An 18,988-nucleotide genomic window follows, 5' to 3' on the forward strand; every position below is an offset into this window, starting at 1 on the left:
GCTGGGCTACACGCAGCCCTCTAGGAAACTGCGCCCTTGAGAAAACACCGTGCTTTCCTCGGCGGGCACGTGATTTCAGCTTGCTGACGTCGGTACAGTATCTACCTGCGTCTAGTTCCCACGCCGAGGGTCACCAGCGGAGGCGCACATTGGGTCACACAATGCTGCAACTCTGTGCAGGACCTCGTTATCCACGTATCAGGGTCTCTCCCAAGATGGCCCGGGGGGGGGGGTCTCGGAAGGGAAAGTGCGGGGCTCTGGCTGGAGCACCCTGTGGGGCATCGCTCAGCAAAGGTGCCCACCTCGCGGCGCCCGGGGGCCTGCTCCTCTGTGAAGTGACGGGTGAGCCCCACCCCCAGCGCGGCTGCAGCACTAGTCGCCATAGCACCTGCGGCGTGACTCTAAGAATCCTGCTAGGCTGGTGGTGAAGCCTGGAAACGGATTCCCCCCCAGACCGTAAGTTCCAGAGAGCAGGGGCCTTCCTGGGGAGCGGCCTGGGGCCTGGCACGAGCCCCGCTAAGTGGAAGAGTGGACACACGGGTGAGCCGCAGTTTGTTTCCTGGCCAGGATCCATTCTTCATCTGCTGGCCCCAGAGACCCTCTCCTTCCCTCTCTGGTGTCACCTCATCTAGGATCAGTCTGTGCCCTGAAAATGCCCGGGGTGTGGCAGACAAGCCAGGTGCCCCTCGCCAGCCAGGTGCGACCTCCCAGGACCTCTACCAGGTCAGCACTCCTGGATCTATCTGGTCAAGCAGGTTTTCTGTTCTGGGCCGCTGGGATGGGCAGGCGTAGGCTCAGGGAACCCATCTGCATGGAGCTCTGTGCCCCCACTGATGGGATCCCCTGGGGCGTGTGGCTGTGGGGACCGTGTGCCCACTCAGCAAATGTTCCCCAGGGCCCACCCAGTGCCGAGCGTGGGCATGCTCCCAGGAATGCCGCTGTGGCAAGGATGGGAGGCTCCATCCTCCTTCCCTGCTGCCCAGGACAAGCCCCCGAGTCCCAGGTGGCCCCTGGTGGGAGGGTAGATGGGCTCCCCCCAACCCCACTTACTGGCTGGGCCCCCAGCGAGCTCATCAGGATCCAAGCCCACCTCCCAGCACAACGTGGCTGTGCCCGGAGGGGAGCTGACACCCCAAGGGGCTCTTGTCCCTGCTAGCCAGGTGACCACGGGGATGTGGTATCCCTCCCTCTGGGTCTCAGTGTCCTCATCTGTCAAACGGCGATCAGAAACCTTGTTGGGATGACTTTTTAAAAAGCAAAATGTTTTCCCAGCACCTTTTAAGCCTTGTCTTCTTTGCTAAGTCACCTCTTTGGTGAGCTGAGTGACCACAGAAGACCGAACGAAAGGGCAGCCCTGGGAGGGGCAGATGCAGCCCCAGGCCCCCAGCAGGTCCCGGCAGAGCATGGTTTACAGACAGGGAGCCCAGCACCGCGCCTGTGCGTAGCGGGCCCTCGGGAGACGGTTCTGCCCACGCCCTTACTAGGCCACCCTGAGACTGACTGTCCCTGTCCCCTGACCAGTCTGGGGGCCTCCTGAAAGCAGGGAAGGTTGCATAATCTCATCCCTAGTGCCCAGCCCAGGGCCGGGGCGGTCGGCTCGGGGAAAGGAGAAGGAAGGAAGTTATGCCCCGTGGTCAGGCCAGGGGTTGACAGCCTGGGAAAGCCAGCGTGCTCTGACTGCTGTACCCGATGGGGCTGCCCCCAATCAGACCTGTTCCCCAGCCCCCGAGAGGTGGGGTGAGGCCCGGCACTGCCCACCCCTGAGCCCAGCCTGCGGCTGCCCTGTCACTACTCCCGAACAAGCAGGGCCTGCTCCCCCAGCCCTACCATTTGTCTTGCAGCTGCTGCCGTTGCTCGGAGCGAGACACTTGCTTGTAGCTTGTGAGCTGTGTGTAGGCAAATCTTTCATTTTTCTTTCATTACGCCGGCGTGTACTGTCACTTAATTTTTATGTATGCAATCCTTCCTGACAAATATGATCTGCTGCCTGGTAATTCGTCTGACGCTCATTCTGTTCCGCGCTCTAATTACGGCTCCTACTCCTGACACCGAGGCAGCCGCTCTGCCACCGCTGGGTACCGCACCTGTCAGCCCGGCCATGGCATGACTAATGCCCTTTCATGCCAGCCTCGTGTTCGCAAATACAGAGGCGGGGAGGGGGCTGGGGGAGGGAGAGGCAGGAGGCGCTGGGATTTGCATAAGCCTTGCTGGGGGTCAGCGGCCTGGCCTCAGGGGAGGAGGTGGTTGCTGGGGCAACGCGGCTGCCACCCCAGCATCCCCACATAGTAGGTGCACAGACTCAGCGGATGCATAATTCATGCCCACGCGCGGGGTACGACGGAGCCCCGACCCCGAGTCCTTTCTGAGTCACAACGCAATGGCAATTAGTGCAATCTCTTGCCCGACTGAATGTGTGCAGAGGACTTAGCCGGCTGTTTGCAGACCCTCACAGTGGAGAGGGGGCCTTTCTCCTGCGTCTGGGGGACTCGGGTCCTGGGTTTCAGCTCTGTGCTGTGCCCGTGGTGGAACCCGGGCTGCGGTTCCGAGAGCAGGTCCTGGGAGCAGGGCCTCGCCGCGCCCCCCACAGCCGCTCGGCTCGGGGGTGTCTCCTGGACGCGGGCACAAGGCCCCCCAGGAGGGCTCCTTTCATCCATCACTCAGCCCGGCCGCCGCTCAGAGGCCTCAGGAAGAGCCCGGCCTAGTGAGCAGCCTTTTCCCAAGTTCCAGTTCCTTCTCATTAATATAATAAGTGCACCAGTCCGAGTCGATAAACTCAGCTTGTCGGACGAACCCGTATTTCTGCCAATTCCTAATGATGTGATCCTAACCGGCTCTGACCAGCGCCGCAGTCTTCTCGGTGGAGGGACAGAGAAGAGGGGCCTGAGTGACGGGACAGAGCCAGTGGCCCGAACTCTTCTCTTTGACAGTTGCCCTTGAATTTCTGACCTTTCGAAGCTCTTAAACCGGAGAGGTCAACGGGCCCAAACTCACCAAAACACTTTGATTTTCCTAAGGAAGGATCTGAGGGGCCGGGGGAAGCCCAGGCTTCCTCACAGCGTGGCCGGCTCGGGGCTGTGGAGGGACAGCTGGCACTGCCTTCCAGGGCCCAGCCCCAGTCTTCTGGAGGAAGTGTGGGCTCCAGAGGAGAGGCCCGTGTTCGAGTCCTGGCTCTGCCGCTACGTAACTCAGAAGAATCCCTCAAGCTCCCCAGGTTCCAGAGTCCTCGTTCGCACAGAGGATCCGATGGACCCTCGTGGCTACGGGAGGTGTGAGTAAAGTGTCATAAACTCAGGGGATGGCACGTCCTGCACGTCCTTTCAAACCCCACCTCACACACTCGTGTGCACAGACGCCCGCACACTCAGACACACGCACACTCGTGCGCGCGCACACACTCACTCCAGCAAGCGGCTCGGAGCTGTCGATTCCCAGGTAGTGCGTTTCCCCTGATTGTGTGCTTGACCCCGAGAGCCTCTAAGCCATCGGGACCTGTATGAACAGTGACAGATTCCACCAGGAAAGTGTCTTCTGGAAAGCACCTCTGCTCTCACCAGAAGCGGCTGTTTGTACTCACGGCACGCCTCAGGCACTCGGGGACAGCGTGGGGGACACATGGGCCGGGGCCGCGGAGGGCGGCAGAGACCACGGAGGACCGAGTGGTTTCAAGGGAGGCGCTCAGCCTTCGCACGGGCAGGGGAGCCTCAGGAGCACCTGCCCCAGCCCACGCCACCCCCGAGAGCTGAGAGCGCGCGTGGGGGGTGCAGGACGGACGCCCCTGCCGTGAATGAGTCCTTCCCACCAGGCCCTGGTTAAATGCGGATATGCCCCGTTGTCACGCACGGGGGACCCTACTTGCACGTTCCACTGGGGGCTCTGCTGGCTTCTGTGTTCTAATCAAATGCAAACTCCTCATCCTCCACCCTTCCACGAGTCACACCCGGTGATGTCCCGGTGTATGGAGTCTGAACTGGGCATTGCTTCCGTAATCCGAAACCCACACCTGCCCAAGCGTGTTCCCAAGTCCAACCCTCAGGTGCTCCCGAGCCCGGAACGGTGCCAGCCCCCCCCCCACCTGCAGCACCCCTGCACGCCCTGCCCTCCAGCTCACGGGTTCCCCATTCTCTGCCCTACGAGCTCCCCTGCACTCTGTCCCCTCCTACTGGGTGAGAACCTCATCCCTGCAGCTTCAAAACTGCCTGTTTAAAAGCCAAAAACTGGAAATAGCTCCAATGTCCCCCACCAGGAGGAGCGGACTGAGTCCCACGTGGGGGAACACGACACCGCATGAGAAGGATGGCCGCCTTGTACGACAACAGAGCCGCACAAGATGGGCTCCGCCATCCTTTCTGGAAGGGGTGTAGAGCAGTGTGAGGATGCAGGGAAACCCTCTCAGGGCCTCAGTTTACCCCCCCTCTGGGTCACTGTCGTGAAGAGGTAAGTAAGGTCTGGGGTTCAAGAAGGCATTTTCCTGCATTAATGAACCAAAGGCTCTGTGGGGAGAATATTCATGTCTCCCCACGTGGTCCCCGGGACCTCTAGCAGCTGCTGGGACATGTGGACAGGCCTCCTTACCTAGGGAGTGGGCTGCGGTGGTCTCGGAGCTGAAGAAGCGACCCAGGCCGAGGTCACCAAGCTTCACGACACCCGTGGCCGTGATGAACACGTTGGCAGGCTTGATGTCTGCCGAGGAAGGAGACGGCAGTTGGTGTGGGGCTAGGAGGTCAGGATGGGTGGGGCGGGACAGGCGGCATCGAGCGTCATGCCCGTCCTCCGGGAATCCGAGAGTGGGCACGCGTGTGAGGCCCTCAGCTGGGCAAGATGCTCGACACCCACCTGGCTGGGTCACATGACGTGGCTGGACCTCCTCATGGACGTCCCCGGGGCCAGAGAGAGCGGAGGCCACGGGACTTCTGGGCCCCAGGGGCGCCCGGCCTCGCGCTGGCTCTGGGCCCCGCAGCCCGGGAGGCCCGGCACGTACCTCGGTGCATGACGCGGCGGGAGTGCATGTGCTCCACGGCGCTGCACAGCTGGGCGAAGTACTTCCACACCGTCCTCTCGGGGATGAGCCGCTTCTGCTTCTTGAAGTACTGGGGGGGAGACACGCAGGCCTGGGTGATGGGCCACAGGCAGGACCCCTGTCCTGTCCCCAGGGGTAGCCGGCACCCGGCACGGGGTGGGCGGGGAGGCCGCTGAATGAACAGTAAATTTGGAACAAAGGGTGCCGTGTTCCCATCTGTGCTTCAGCCCAAACTGCCCTGCGGGGTCCCCCGTCTGCCCCCCCGCCCCGCGCCGACCTCCCCGAGGGAGGGGCAGGCTGCGCCCAGAGCGTGTGTCCCGGATGGCTCTGCTGAATGGAGGCCTAGACTGCCCCCTGAAGGCTGCTCTCAATCACACGGGCCCAGGCGTTTTCTGGACGCACGCCTGTCTCCTCCCCCCGCCCGATGGGGAGCTCCTTGCAGGAGTGGGCTGGCCCGAGCCCCAGTCTGGCCCAGAAGGCGGGCACCGATGCCTGGTGGTGACGTCACAGCGGCCCCGCCCCTGGGAACCTGCAAATCTCAGGGCACGTGATGGTTCACAAAGACAGCAGGGACCTCAGAGGAATGGCTTGACATTCTTCTATGGACCCCCCAGTTTCCACAGGCATTAATCAGCTTCATTACCCGCAAAAAACGTATTTAATGCTCCAGAAAACAAAACCAAACCCCAAAAACCACCCGAGCTGTGCTGAGTGCGCTGTAAGTACCCAAAGGTCCTGCAAGGAGCAACCACAGAACAGGTCATCGTCCATGTCCCTCCGGGGAGTCTCCGGTGTGCCGGGCCCGAGGGCGGTGGGGACAATGACACGTGCATACCAGGAATGTGAGGACCAGGCTGTTGTCCAGAACAACCACTGTTTCCAAAGCAGCCAGTGGCAAAGCCGTGGGCCCACTGCTCTGGTGCGTGAAAGACGGACTGACCCAGGACACACGCCCAGCCCGGGGAACGGAGGGTGGTGTGGAACACACGATCTGGGGTAACGTCTGCTGAGCACCTGCCTCGTGCAGCCACCTTGCTGGGCCCTCAGCAGGGTGAGGGCACCCATCTTACAAAGGAGGAAACCAAGGGCCACTCAGGAGCTGGTTAGGGCCGTCACAGCCCCAACCCGGGCCTTCTGCCTACAAAGGCCAAGCTCTTAACCCTAATGAACTATGAATGACACCAGTAACCAGATGAGGGACTGAGCTCAGAGAGGTTCAGGAACTTGCCCAAGGTCACCCAGCAGGAGCGCCAGAGCTGGGACTGGATCTGGGCACCTCCAACAACAGGACAGTCCTAGCCGGAAGCCCGTGGCCTGGCGGGAAAGCCCCATGAGGCTCTCCCGAGGCTCCATTCTGGGAGGGGGACCTCACAGGTGAGCTGGCCAGGCTACAGCCCAGGCGGCTAGCACGGGACCCCACTCCCCCCCAAGCCACCCCAGGCCTCCGTGGTGGGCTGGGCTGCAGTGTTATTTACGCTGTGATGTTGGTTAATCCTCATTACAGCTTTTAAGCTCGGCTGTGAATGGTGATTTTCTAAATGTCACGTCCTGTAAGCGCCGTGTGACATTTAGCGGGAAGGCCCAGAGTCTCTGGTGGGTTTTGGGGTGGCGGCGCTCTCAGCTTCACCGTCCATCATAAATAACGCTGGCACCATGGCGGCGGTGGCATCGCTGGGCCTGAGGTTGCAGGCCCTTGGGACGCAGGGTCTACTGGTCAGCAGCCTCCAGGCTAGCCCAGTGGGGCGACCACGGTGCAGCCGCAGCCCGGGACCCTAGCAAGGCCCTCACTTCCCCCTAAAAACCCAGAGGCACCCAGAGAGGTAGAAAGGCCAGGGAAACTGAGCTCCTACCCAGCTCCAGGCATTGTGTAGAGTGTATTACAGAGGGGAAACTGAGGCAGAGGGACCTGCCCAAGGGAGGAGGGTCGAGCAGGTGTGTCTGACTCCAGACCGAGGGTCTCTCTCCTGCCCTGCCCTGCCTCTCCTGCTTGCTGGGGGCAGCACCCAGCCAGGCCCTGCAGGTGAAGGGAAGAGGAAGAGAGGCAGGAGTCAGGAAGGGGCAAGGGCCCCATGACCGTGGGAGAGGAGGCACTGTGCCAGGAGAAGAGCTCCTGACATAGGGCCAGGAAGCCAGGATGCTGCCCCAGAAACCTGATGGGTGAGCAACTGACTTGAACCCTGGGCTGGTGTGGGCCCCAAGGAGGCCAGGGAAGTACAGAGAAGGGGAGGGAAGCTGGGGAGGGGGCACCGCACCCCAGGCCAGGCATAAGGTGCTGGACACCTATGCGTCTCCCTCCTCTCTTTTCCCCGGAAGGAGCCTGCACCCAGCCCTGTAGCTCCCACAGTCCCCAGTGCATCCCCAAGACAGAGATGGAAGCTGAGTTTTGTGGGCAAGGGGTTGATTTGCCCAGTTACCCCTACCCCTCACTGTCTGACCTCAGCCCCACTCTGTGGACTGAGAGGCAACAAGGAGTCTGGGCTCTGGGGGGGCTTTATGGGACAGCACCCTCGCCATGGGCCACACTCCAGGGCCCTTCTGTCTCCCCTCCACCTCCCCTCCACTGCCTCCATTCACACCCCTCCTCTGCTGAGCATCTAGCCTTTCTTCTAGAACACAATGCTGACCGTGTCTACTCCCCACCGTGAGTCCTAGGAAGCTCCTTGCTGACCTTGGGGCAAGGTCTCGAATCCTGGGACTGGACGGTGAGGCCCTGGGTGACCTGACTACCGTGCTTCCACCTCGCCCAGGGCTTTGTGGACCGTGGACTGTTTATCCCACTGGGCTCTTGCACAAGCTGTTCTGCCACTAGACTGCCACTCTCCTTACAGGTGTCAGCTCAGGTGTCACCTCCTCCAGGAAGCCTTCCCAGGCTCCCATAAGGCCCTGAACTTGGCTCGCTCACACTGGCTTGTGACTGTCAGTTTATGCGTTGGCCCTCCTGTTAGAAGGCGAGCTCCCTGCGGGCAGTGCCCACGCCGAGGTCTCAGCACGGGGGCTGGCGCACAGCGCGTGCGGCATGCATGCATGTTCAGCAAGAGAACAACGTGAAGGAGGATGGCGGCGGGGATGGGGGGGAGAAGGAGGAACTGAGACATGATGGAGCACATCTGTTCCCACCAGGGATCTGTGTGGAGATTAACATCCCTGCAAACACATTAATATGTCAGCGAAAATATAAAAGCAGGTGATAACAGCTCAAGTAATGCCGCTTCCCAACGACGCCCCAATTCCTAGGAGCCAAATTTCAGAAGAGCAAGTACAGAGAAATTGCTCAATTCCTAGTGCCCGGTGGGAAAGATGGAGAATCCATGTCTGGCCCCGTCTGCAAGTGTTGCTGGGAGCAAGGTGGGGGCTTGGGCGTAGCTGGCCTCGCTCAGAAGCAGACAGTCCGGCCGGGGAAGGGAGGCAGTGGGGGCCCACAATGGCCAGCATGCAGACTGGTCAAGCCAGCGGGGAGTGGGGTCTTGGGCTTGGGGGGCCCACACGGAGGCTGTGCAGCCTCAGGCAGGTGACTAAACCTCTCTGGGCTTTGCTTTCTGAGGACAGTGTGCACTTAGTGAATGATGTGTGCACATGGCTGTGGCTCACAGCGGGCGCTCCATCAATGCAGCTGTGATGGTTCCTGAGTCCAGACTCACGGTGGGCCTGGTCCTGGGAGGGGCACTGGGGGCAGGGGGGTTGCCATGGGATACAGGGCAAGTACGAGACCTGGCAAGTCCCTCAGCCTCTCCGAGACACTTGGCCTTGGCCATCCCACGGGGATGAAGGTGTCCCTCAGGCACTGGAGGGGCCCCGGGGAGATCATTCGGGTACTGACGTCTGGAGGGTCCCAGGCTGGGAAAAAGAGCTGGCCCACACGGACGTGGCTCTGTCGCCCACGTTGCTGGGCATCCTCGGGTAAGTCTCTTGGCCTTTCTGCGCTCCGTTTTCCCTTTGGGAAGCGGGATGCACAACACATTTTCCCAGATTCTGTGAGCTGGGGTTCCGACCTAACACGGGGCTCCGTCCCCGTTCCTTCCGTGAGGCAGGAGTGATAGCCTGTGCGCAGCTGGGGCAGTGGGGACGCCAGAGGGGTGCTTTCTGTCCATGGCTGGACCTCTCCCAGAGAATGGGGACGGACCTCAAGGGGGCACTCGCCAGGCCATGGCCGAGGCCTGTGGCGCAGCGTGGAGGGAGGCTGAGTGACCCCCCGAGGCCACGGCAGCAAAGAGACCAGGCCGAGGGGCTGCCTGGGTCCTCGCAGCCCCCAGAACCGGCCTGCCTGCCGGGCACGCTCACCTTGATCATCTGTGAGAGGTCCCCCGCGTCGGCCAGCTCCAGTACGATGTTCAGCTCGTTGTCCTCAATAAACGAGTCCAAATACTTGATGATGTTGGGATGGTTCAGTTGCTGTCCAACGAGAAAGAGAGAGGCCGAAGCAGTGAGGGACAGCTCAGCCCTGTGCCTGCCGCGTGCCGGCTCCCAGCTGGACCCCGTTAGCAGAGCCCTGGCTTTGCTGCGTTGGGCAGTGTCACCTGGGAGTCAGGCACACCGGGAAAGCCCTTCCGTATCTCCGAGTCTCAGCGTCCTCATCTGCACAATGGGCGTAATGCTCTACAGGGCCGCAGTGAGGACGAGATGGGCCGAGACCTCTGAAATGTCGAACACGCTGACTGGCCTGAGCTGAGACTCCGGGGACGCTTCTAGAAAGGATCCTGTTCCTCCTGCCCCTCACCAGCCACGACCCTCGACCCTCGAGGGTAGGGCCAGGCCCCCACCGCTCTAGGGCTGTGCGCAGCAGGCCTGCAGCTGGTGCTCCCCAGCGTGTCCTCTCCCTTCTCCCTCCCCACCCTCAATCTGACACACCCTTGTGAAATCTGGAAAAAACCCAACCATTCCTGGCACGAGAGCCGCCCTGAGCGCTCTGCTCCGCGCTGAAGCCCGGCCTCTGGCCCGACCACCCCGGCGCGTGTGTTTGCCAGACGGGACAGCACCCCACCGGCTGGAAGTCAGCCCCCGCCTGGCTGAGAGGGGACGGACCCTGGCAACTGTTTATAACGCAAACTGACGGTTTCCACCAAAATGATTCCAGGGTCTGGGAAAGCAGGGGGGACTCAAACATTCTGCCAGAGCTTGGTCAGCCAAGTCCACAGGGGCGCCCGTCAGCCGACAAGCAGAGGCCACTTCAGTGCACATTTTCTAGAAGGCCTGGAAGTTGCTGTGAGAGGGCCGTGTGTTTATGCTGTGTGCTGACCTACACCTGTCTTTGGATTCTAAAATGAGGGGGGCCCTTGGCAGAGATCACATGACCATCCCATCCCCCGTTTATTCTTTTCCCGAGCCAGCTCTGGATGGCAGGCATCCCTCAGTCAGACCCCCAGGAGCCACAGATGGCCTCAGTCATGGGCCGCGTGTCTCCTTCAGCTCTGCTCTACCTGCCTGAGTCCTCAGGCCCCTGCTCTGGGCCAACCCCTGGCCCCCGTGTGGGTGTGCTGGCGTCCACCCCCGCAGCCAGCACCAGCCCATCTTGAAGGGCTGTCCTGCTGGGCTGCCCAGCAAACATTATAATTCTAGCTTCAGCTTCTACATTTAGGTCTATGATCCATTTCAAATACATTTTTACATACAGTGTGAGGTAGGGGTCAAGGCTCCCTTCCGTCCATTTGGACATCCAGTTTTCCCAGCACCTGGGACTGAAAGTCTTTCTTTCATCCACTGAATTGTTTTGGTGTCTTTGTCAAAAAAATCACCTTACCCAGGTTTTGTTTTGAGGTCTCCCTGGAGCTAACACTGTCCATCACACCAGCTGCCCTCAGCACACATCACATTCCAGATGTATTTTTCATTTACAACAAAATATCGAAGCGAATGGAATGCCCGCACTTCATAAAGTTGAAAATGCTTCACAATCATGAATGCACGTTATGAAGTGCCAGTGTTGTTGCTGTTACACACGAGTCCTCCCCCCACCCCGCCCCCTTGGCAGCTCTTTCTCCCCCTCCTGGACCTCACACCTCATGCAAAGGCTCTCTCGAATACCCTACCCGGCTTGGGTTCAAAGGCCTGTGCCTGGGGCAAAAAGGGACCCCGGAGGTGAGCTGGCGGAAATCCCTGAGGCCTGGAGAGGGAAGGGGTTGACTCTGGGACCAAGCTGGGCCCAGAGCCTGGTCCAGTAACCATGGACTGCTGTCCACCCAGAGTCCCCTTCTCAGCCTGTAGCCTGTTGGTGAACCCAAGTGTGTCTTTTTTTTTTTTTTTTTTTTAAGATTTACTTGTTTGAGCAAGAGAGAGTTGAGAGCGCATGCACAAGCAGGAGGGGCAGGGGAGAGAGAGAATCTCAAGCAGACTCCACGCTAAGCACAGAGCCTGACGCAGGGCTTGATCTCAGGACCCTGAGATCCCGACCTGAGCTGAAATCAAGAGTTGGACGCTTAACCAACTGAGCCACCCAGGCGCCGCTCAGGTGTGTCTTAAAGTGGACGCGCTTGGGCCAAAGTAAGAAGTGCTCCAAAGATGCGAGTGGCTGGCTTCTGTGGCTTGTGAGGGGGGAGGGGTGGTGGCTTTGGCTTCGTGTATCTGGGGTTCAGGTGAGTCAACCTCTGGATTCATCTCCAGTGCAGCTCCTCCTGGCAGCATCGGCCACCCTCTCTCTCTCCTGCGTCCCCACGGTCCACACCCATCCCTCTCTCCCACACCCCCAGCTCCACAGGCTGGGGCTGTCCCTGAAGCCCCGGGCCAGGCCTGGCAGTGGTGGCGGCTGCCGAGGGCTGGACAGTGGCCAGAGGAAAGGAAGGTGGAGGTGATGGTAACGGGCTCAGGTTCCCTCTTCGAATCTCTGTGCCACTTGTGGCCCCTCTGGGACCTGCTACCAGGGTCTGTCTAGGATGTGTCTTCCCTACTGGCTGCATCCTTGCGTCCAGCCCTCGGGGGCTCACAACGGTGCTGTGTGAATACAAGATCTCTGCCTGTCTTCCGACAGGGCCCACCGCCCTGCCCCATGTCTGGTGGCCTCTACACTGGGAGGTTTTGGGGTTCGGGTCCTGGCGTGAATGATGTGAACGATGTCGTCTTGTGGCCCCTCCAAGAACTGTGTTTCCCTTTGTTTTGCAGGAAACAACTCGTGCCCGGGGAACATCCTGTTGACTTCCCGCAGGCAGGCTGGGGAGCTGGGAAAGGGCTGGTGTCGGGCGGCAGACGTTATAACCGTGATGACAAGGGCTGCCTGTGACCGAGCCCTGATCACACGCCAGATGCGACACGGAGCCCTTCCAACCCGACTTCCCACCAATTGCCCCGACAGATGAGGACAGTACGGATATCATCACCCCCTTTTATGGACGAGGAAACTGAGGCCCTGCGTGGTGAACAGCCTGCCCACAGCCACACAGCTAGTGAGTGAGGAGTGCGCCCACCTCTCAAGCCACGGTCAACGACACGTGGCTACATGGCAGCCCGAGGAGGGACAGAGCCCCCCCAGCCCAGCAGGCCCAGGTCACACCAAGCCTGGTGCCCTTCACCAGAGACCAGAGACCCGGAACAAACTGGCTCAGTACGTGCACACACGTAATTCCTTCCTCACTGTGTGTGCTCTTGGCCACAAGAGGGGAGAGAGGGTGGGTGACTGGGACAGCCAGTGTCCAGGGCTGTGTAACCAGTCAGAGTCCTGAGATCACAGCTGGGGCCCAAAGTTGACCATCATGTAAAATTTTAAAAATGTTATTTGAAGGGAATTTTTGGACCTGGTATAGTTGGAGTTGAGGACACCTCCCGATAAGCCTTCCTGCGCCCCTGCATTGCCAGGGTCCCCTCCCGGCAAGTGCTCACAGGTCACATGGGGCCCCATTCCCCTGCTCTCAGCCACTTCAGGGGCTCCCCTGCTGTTCCCACGTTCAAGTCTCACCTCCTGAGTGTGGCGTCTGAGGCAGCCACCACCGGGTCCCCCAGTTCCCCACCGTCAGGATCCCTGCATCCCTGCAGCAGGCTCCTGGCAGCCTTCTGGACTCTGGGATGGGCCCCTGGCCTGTGCAGGGCTTCTCCTGCTCTCCCTGGGCCCGGGCCAACCAGCCTCACTCCCACAGTCACCCAGGCTGGGCTGCCGGCCTGCTCCCCACCGCCTGGGAGTCACTGCGGGCGGGGACCGGGCCTGACAGCCCAGGGCGGACCCGCCAGCGCAAACCGCTAATCTGGAAACCTGCAGCGGGTCATCGGGGCATCGTGTCCTTGCGGCCAGCAGCCCCCCTGTGGAGCCCGCCCTCTACCTCGTGGGAAGGGCGAACACCGAGTGAGTGCCTGCTGGGTCCTCTACTGTCTCGGGCCTTCTTCAGACACTATTTAATCCTCTCTAACGGCCAATTTCCCGTGAGGTAGGTACTCTCACCACTGAGCAGACGGGCAAACGGAGGCTCCGGGAAGCTCAGTCACTTGCTTAATGTCACACAGCTTGTCAATGAAGATGTGAGGATTTGAACTCAGGCTCCTTGGCCTCATACCATTCCTCCTCCTCCATCACCTCTGAGACCCCACGCGGAAGCCTAAGCCTGGGGAACAGGGAGGGCTCTCCAGTAGAGAGCAGCCCTAGGCTGGGGCCATGGCTAGTCCAGAAAGTTCTGTTGTCTCTGACTCTGGGGAGACCAGTGAGAAAGCCAGTGGGGGGGGGGGGAAGGAAAGACCACTGCTCCCCACCCCTAGGTGCCCTGGTATGTTTGTCCTCCATACAACCCACCTCCAGCTGTGTATCCTGCCTCCTCTTTTGGGAGGCTTGGGAAGAGCCCACAGGATGACAACCGGGTCCCTCCGGCACCAGGAACCCTGGGCCACACACCTGGCCGTGCATTCTCTCCCTCGTCCCAGGCTGGCCTTGCTGAGTCACCCAGCGGGGAGCAGTGACTTGGTGCCCTTGGGGGAAGGACTTTGGTGCCAGGCACTGCCATCCACAAGCACAATCAATGTGGGGCAAGGACAGAAAGTCAGGGGGCGCCATGAGGGCTGGACAGGGGTGAGGTGGGGTCCACGCCCACCCAACCTGGAGAAAACAAACTGCCCTCAAAAGGCCGTTATTTCTGAACCTAACAGGCTCCGGGTGTGATGGCCATAAGGGGATCCAGTCTGAGGACCGGGCCGCCTCCAGAAAGCGAGGGGCTCCTGCTCGGTCCGGGGCGCTCACCTTCAAGAGGCCAATCTCCTTGACGCAGTCCTGCCTGGCTTTGGCGTCCATCATCTCAAATATCTTGGGCGAGAGGAAAAAGAGAAAGAGTGGTTAAACCCCAGCTCCCAGAGCCCCCACTGGGAGCCATAAGGACCGGAACCCCCAAAACCCATCATGGCACCAAAATGCAGGACGAAGAGAGCCAGGTGAGCCCCCCCTTAAAGACAAATGGGCCCTCTCCCAGCAGAGGGGCCCGGCTCTCCTCCAATGACTCGGAGCTGCCCGTGCGGTCTGCAGACCAGCAAGGAAACCATCGCACGGGTCCGGGGCCTGGCTCCCCACCCGTGGCTGCGTCTGAGTCACCTTCTCTCTCCCGGGCCTCCTTGGCCCAGGCTGTTCATCTCATTCTTAGAGGACAAATGAGCAAACTGAGGTCTCGGGAAGCTCTGTGGGAGGATTTAAACTACTTCCCGAGGCAAAGCCCTGTTCCAACGGGCCCAGTGGTTCTCGCTGGAACGCATCCTGGCTGGACTCTGCGGCTGGCGACTCACCTGCTTGAGCCCCTTCCTCCACTGAGGAAGAACACAGAGGCCAGGAAAGGGTCTCAAGCCCAGAGGTGACCAGCAAGGGTAGGGCCCAGGGTGAGTCGGTGCGGGTCTAAGTCTGAGCTCCCCCTCAGCTCGCTCTGTGGGCCTGATGAGATAGACACTCACACCCCTGCAGCTTTCCTGGTCTGAAAAATGAAGTGACCGCCCTCGCCCACAGGACCATTCTCAAGGCACGACCCAGTATACAGCGGTGCTCAACACATGCTCATTTTCCTTTTCCCTTATGGCTTGCAATGAGCTTTCATCATCAGGAGCCCACCTAATCCTTCCCATGGCCCAGAGAGTTGGGTCCTGATTGCAGAGGACAGGGAGGAGAAGGAAGGGGCCCGAACTGGCCCAAGGCCACGATGTGTAGACACAGAAGCCAGTTCCTGTGATGCAGCTTTGACCCCATGGGAGAGCTGGCTCACCTGCACCTTCTTCAGAGCCACCGTCTTCCTGTCAAGCAGGCAGGTGGCCTTGTACACCTCGCTGAACTGTCCTCGGCCTATCTTCTTCTCGATCTGGAAGTCGGCCAGCGAGCAGCGAAAAGACAGGGTATTTGGGTGCCTCTGGAGGAGAGGGACAGAGGGCATCAGGGGCCAGCCAGGCTGCAGGGAGGGGCCAGGACCTGGGCAGCCAGAACCCGGCAACCCCAACGGCGCTCCTCCAAGATGAGGGAGGGACTGTGACTGCCAACCTATCAGAGACTCCACTGCCCCCCCGGGCGCTGTCCACATCACAACACCCCACTCTACAGAGGGGAAACTGAGGCTGCAGGTTTCCACCATTCCTCGTTACCTGATCGTTCATTCCTCTGCCTGTTTCTATCTCCTGCTCCCAGAAAGGTGGCTCCCCGGGGCCAGAGCCTTGCCCACCTCGTTCACTCCTGAATCCCTTGAGCCCAGGTCAGAGCCAGGAAGCAGAGCAGGTGCAATTAAGGGGTGGAAGAAGTCACGCAGCGAGGGGGAGGCCCTGCTGGGTCTCCCCAGCCCCATGGCCTTCCCTGTGTAAGCCCCAACCCTCCCCCTGCAAGTCATCGTCAGATGTGGCAACTTCCCCTCCTGGTGTGGCCGCTCTTGTCTCAGACGTGAGAAAACCGAGCTTCCATCTGCAGCCTTACCATTCTGAGGCCTTGCTGGATAAAGAGCCCCCCTCACAGTGACATGAGGAATCCAGACACTTCACACTGACTCTCCAGGGGCCAGCACTGAAACCCACCACGGAGCAGCAGGACCTGCCCCGGAGACAGAGCTGTCCAGTGAGGTACCCCCTTATCATTCCCGCAATACACGTGCAACGTGCTCTGGGGAGAAGGAGAGGGGCCTGGGACGTGGGGGAGGAGGGGAGGGTGCCATGGCTCTGGTCTGCCCCGCGTTAGCCTGGCAAGATGGGCCCTCCTCCAGCTACAGCCCCACTCCCCACTCCGGGGCAGGGATCGCTGCTGCAGGGACCCTCGGGGCTGGGTGCCAGTGCGAGGACAGGGTCTCATATGCGGAAGGGGTACAGAGACAGCTGCAGCGTTCATTTGGGGAAGTGGGGGTGGGACAAGAAACACGGAGGGTCCCACTGAAGCAGGAACAAGTCTGAATTTCCCGACGGGAAAACGCCTCTTCCAGACGTGGGCCAGAAGCGCCCACGGGGTCTGGAAGATCAGGTATTTCATCGGGCTGCGTTCTGGAACTCCCCTTCACCTGAATACCAATCTGTAGACGAAGAAGCCCTGGCGGGAGCCTGGGGAGCCCCATGTGACTGGCATCGTACTCAGGACGTCTGTTCTTAATCAACTTCTGTGTTTCTCTTCTTTGTCTTCACTACGCGAATGTGTTCAGTTTAAACCGTGAAACAGGCGAAGATGAGGGAATTGCACGCCTTCACGGTAAAGGTCAGTCAAGTGAGAAACCCGGTAACTAAAAGTCCTCACCCCACGACCACCCACGAAGCCTTTAAGACCCCATGTGATCCGCCCACCCAGGCTCCTCGCACCCCTGCGATCCTGCTGCGTTATTACCTCCCCCTGCTCACTTTGCTCCTTCCACATTGACCATCCTCTTTTGCTCTCACTGGGCCTTCCGCCTAGAACGTTCCTCGGAAGCCTCACCGTTTCTGTCCCTCCCACACTTCAGCTCGTCTTGCTTCTTCAGTGCTCCCTTCCGGCACTCCAAATACCGCACTCTTGGTACCTTGTCCGTCTCCCGGCCACTGGCCGGTGCGCCCGGAAGCACGGAGCCTCGTATGCGGTAGGCACTCAATGGACATTTGTAGGATGGACAAATATTCACAGACATGGAGGTGGCGTACTTTTTAAACACCCAGAATCGTGCGAACACGTTACTCTAAGACTTGCTTTTCCTTCTCTCAGTAACTGATGGATATCGTCGATTGACAGGGATTTCAGTAACTGTAGACTATATGCCACAGTAAGCTCGTTTCCAATCTGTTGTCACTATACATAGTGTTGCAATAAGCATTCTTCTATGTATCTCCTTATGCGTATTTCCTGGGTCCCTGGCTGGTGGTCTGGGGCAGTCACCCAAGCCCTCTGCCCCAGTTTCCTGTCTGCAAGCAGAGGTGGAGAAGCACGACTGTCTCACAGGGGTCGCTGTGAGGATCGCGTGAGATCGCTGAGCTTCCCCCCCCCAACACACACACAGTAGGTGCTCAGTGGTCCTTATGACTGACAGGCGGGGGGGCGGGGCAGGAGAAAGGGGCCCTGAGCAGCTACTCCTCACTCCCACTCTCGGCCTTTCTGAACCTGCCCAGACCCAGCTCGGTGCCAAAGGAACCGCCCCGCCAGTTGTGAGTGATGAAGTCTGAGCCCCACAGCTGCCTCCTTCCCTCAGCAAGGTAAAGCTTGGGCCAACCTTGACTCTGAAGTCTTGAGGCATAATTACCTCCCCTGCGGAGGGATGTGAAGCCACTCCCTACTGGGGGCTGAGCAGGAGGGAGGGCTGGTGGGGGAGGAAGACCACGTTCTTACCCACCTCGTGCCAGCGTCTGTCAAGCAAGTTCCTTAGTAACAGCAATTAACCTACCGATATACTAAGCACCCATGTAAGAAGAGCGAGCATTTATTGAGCACTTACTGTGTGCTGAGCACCATGCAGAATGCTTCCCATGACCCTGTGAGTAGGGATCACTATTACCCCCATTTCAGGAAACCAAGGCTCCGAGGGGCGGCAGTGACCGGCTCCAGACCACACAGTGAGTAACAGGAGGGATCCGAACCGGGGACTGGGCACTCTGCCGTCTCCACCCGCTGAGCTCTACCAGGTGAGGTGGACTCCCAACTCAGATTCTTCCTCTGCTTTCCCTCAAGACCCCGTGACTAGCCAGGTCCATGCTTCCTGATTCAGCTGCCTTCTTTCTTCCAGGCGCCTGAGCCCCCGTCCCCAGGCATGGGCCTCTCCCGTCCCTGTGCCCTGAGCAGAGGCTCTGACCTGTCCAGGGCAAGAGCTCGGGGCGTGTTTGTCAAATGACGCAAAGGAACGTGCTCCGAACAGCCTGGTGCCCTGTGGCCTTTGGGACGCAGTCGCGGTCACTTCTGAGTGCGGCCGGAAGCCCACGCCCTCAGAAAAAGGCAACTTCCTCCCACCTGCGGGATGGCACGTGCCCGTGAAGCCTACAGCACGTAGGTGTGTTAGGCACCGGCCACGCAGCAGTTACCGTGCTAGCTGCTTACGCAGATTTTGTGACTGAAATCCCCTAACAGACTGGTAAAGCAAGGCTTTTTCACGCCATGTCATAAAGAAGGGAACTGAGGCACACAGCTGGTCCGTGGGGAGCTGCAACCCGAACTCCCTGATGATCTCGAGCCAGCTGCGCTGAGAGAAGGACATGGGCAGGGCCCCTCCCCTCTCTGGGTCTCAGTTTCCCCCCGAGACAGTGAAGCGTTTGGAGGACATGATCTCCTAGGGTCCCTGCTGTGCAGACACTGGGCTTTTCACTGTCACTAGTGGCTGCAGTCCCCAGCACGCTCTTGTCCACCCCAGAGATGTGCCCCCAAAGGCCACGCTGCCCCTGAGGAAACTCCCAGAGGTTGGGGGGGGCGACATCCCAGCTGGCATCCTGAGACTCCAGTTGCACATCTGCATATGCGATGACCCAGATTTGCATTTCCTGTCACAACCCATTCGACCTAATTAGAGGAATGAGCTCCCATGCGGGGGCAGGGGGCAGGTTCCTCAGGCAGCAGCACCACGTGGGAGGGGGACAGTCTGGGCAGGCTCGGGGACACCAGCACCCTCCCAGGGGTCGGGA

At 60.0% G+C, this 18,988-nt stretch overlaps 1 protein-coding gene and 1 long non-coding RNA gene across 3 annotated transcripts in view; one reads left to right on the forward strand and one right to left on the reverse strand.

Moving 5' to 3' along the window:
* The window catches only part of NEK6 (NIMA related kinase 6), an 83,243-nt gene that overhangs the window by 18,645 nt on the left and 45,610 nt on the right, over positions 1-18,988 (reverse strand). For both annotated transcript variants that reach the window (XM_045790970.2, XM_045790971.2), the window contains exons 3-7: positions 15,160-15,300; positions 14,160-14,222; positions 9,296-9,406; positions 4,979-5,087; positions 4,573-4,680 (exon numbers count right to left, since the gene is read on the reverse strand). In XM_045790970.2, the coding sequence (XP_045646926.2) occupies positions 4,573-4,680; positions 4,979-5,087; positions 9,296-9,406; positions 14,160-14,222; positions 15,160-15,300 (532 nt within the window). The remainder of the gene's footprint in view (positions 1-4,572; positions 4,681-4,978; positions 5,088-9,295; positions 9,407-14,159; positions 14,223-15,159; positions 15,301-18,988) is intronic.
* On the forward strand, positions 17,492-18,236 carry LOC123787985 (uncharacterized). Its single transcript, XR_006778384.2, has 3 exons — positions 17,492-17,575; positions 17,886-17,932; positions 18,103-18,236. It is a non-coding gene; the product is annotated as an uncharacterized LOC123787985 (long non-coding RNA).

Source organism: Ursus americanus, chromosome 18, assembly GCF_024610735.1.
Source record: "Ursus americanus isolate L20-20 chromosome 18, mUrsAme1.1.p, whole genome shotgun sequence".
NCBI lineage: Eukaryota > Metazoa > Chordata > Mammalia > Carnivora > Ursidae > Ursus > Ursus americanus.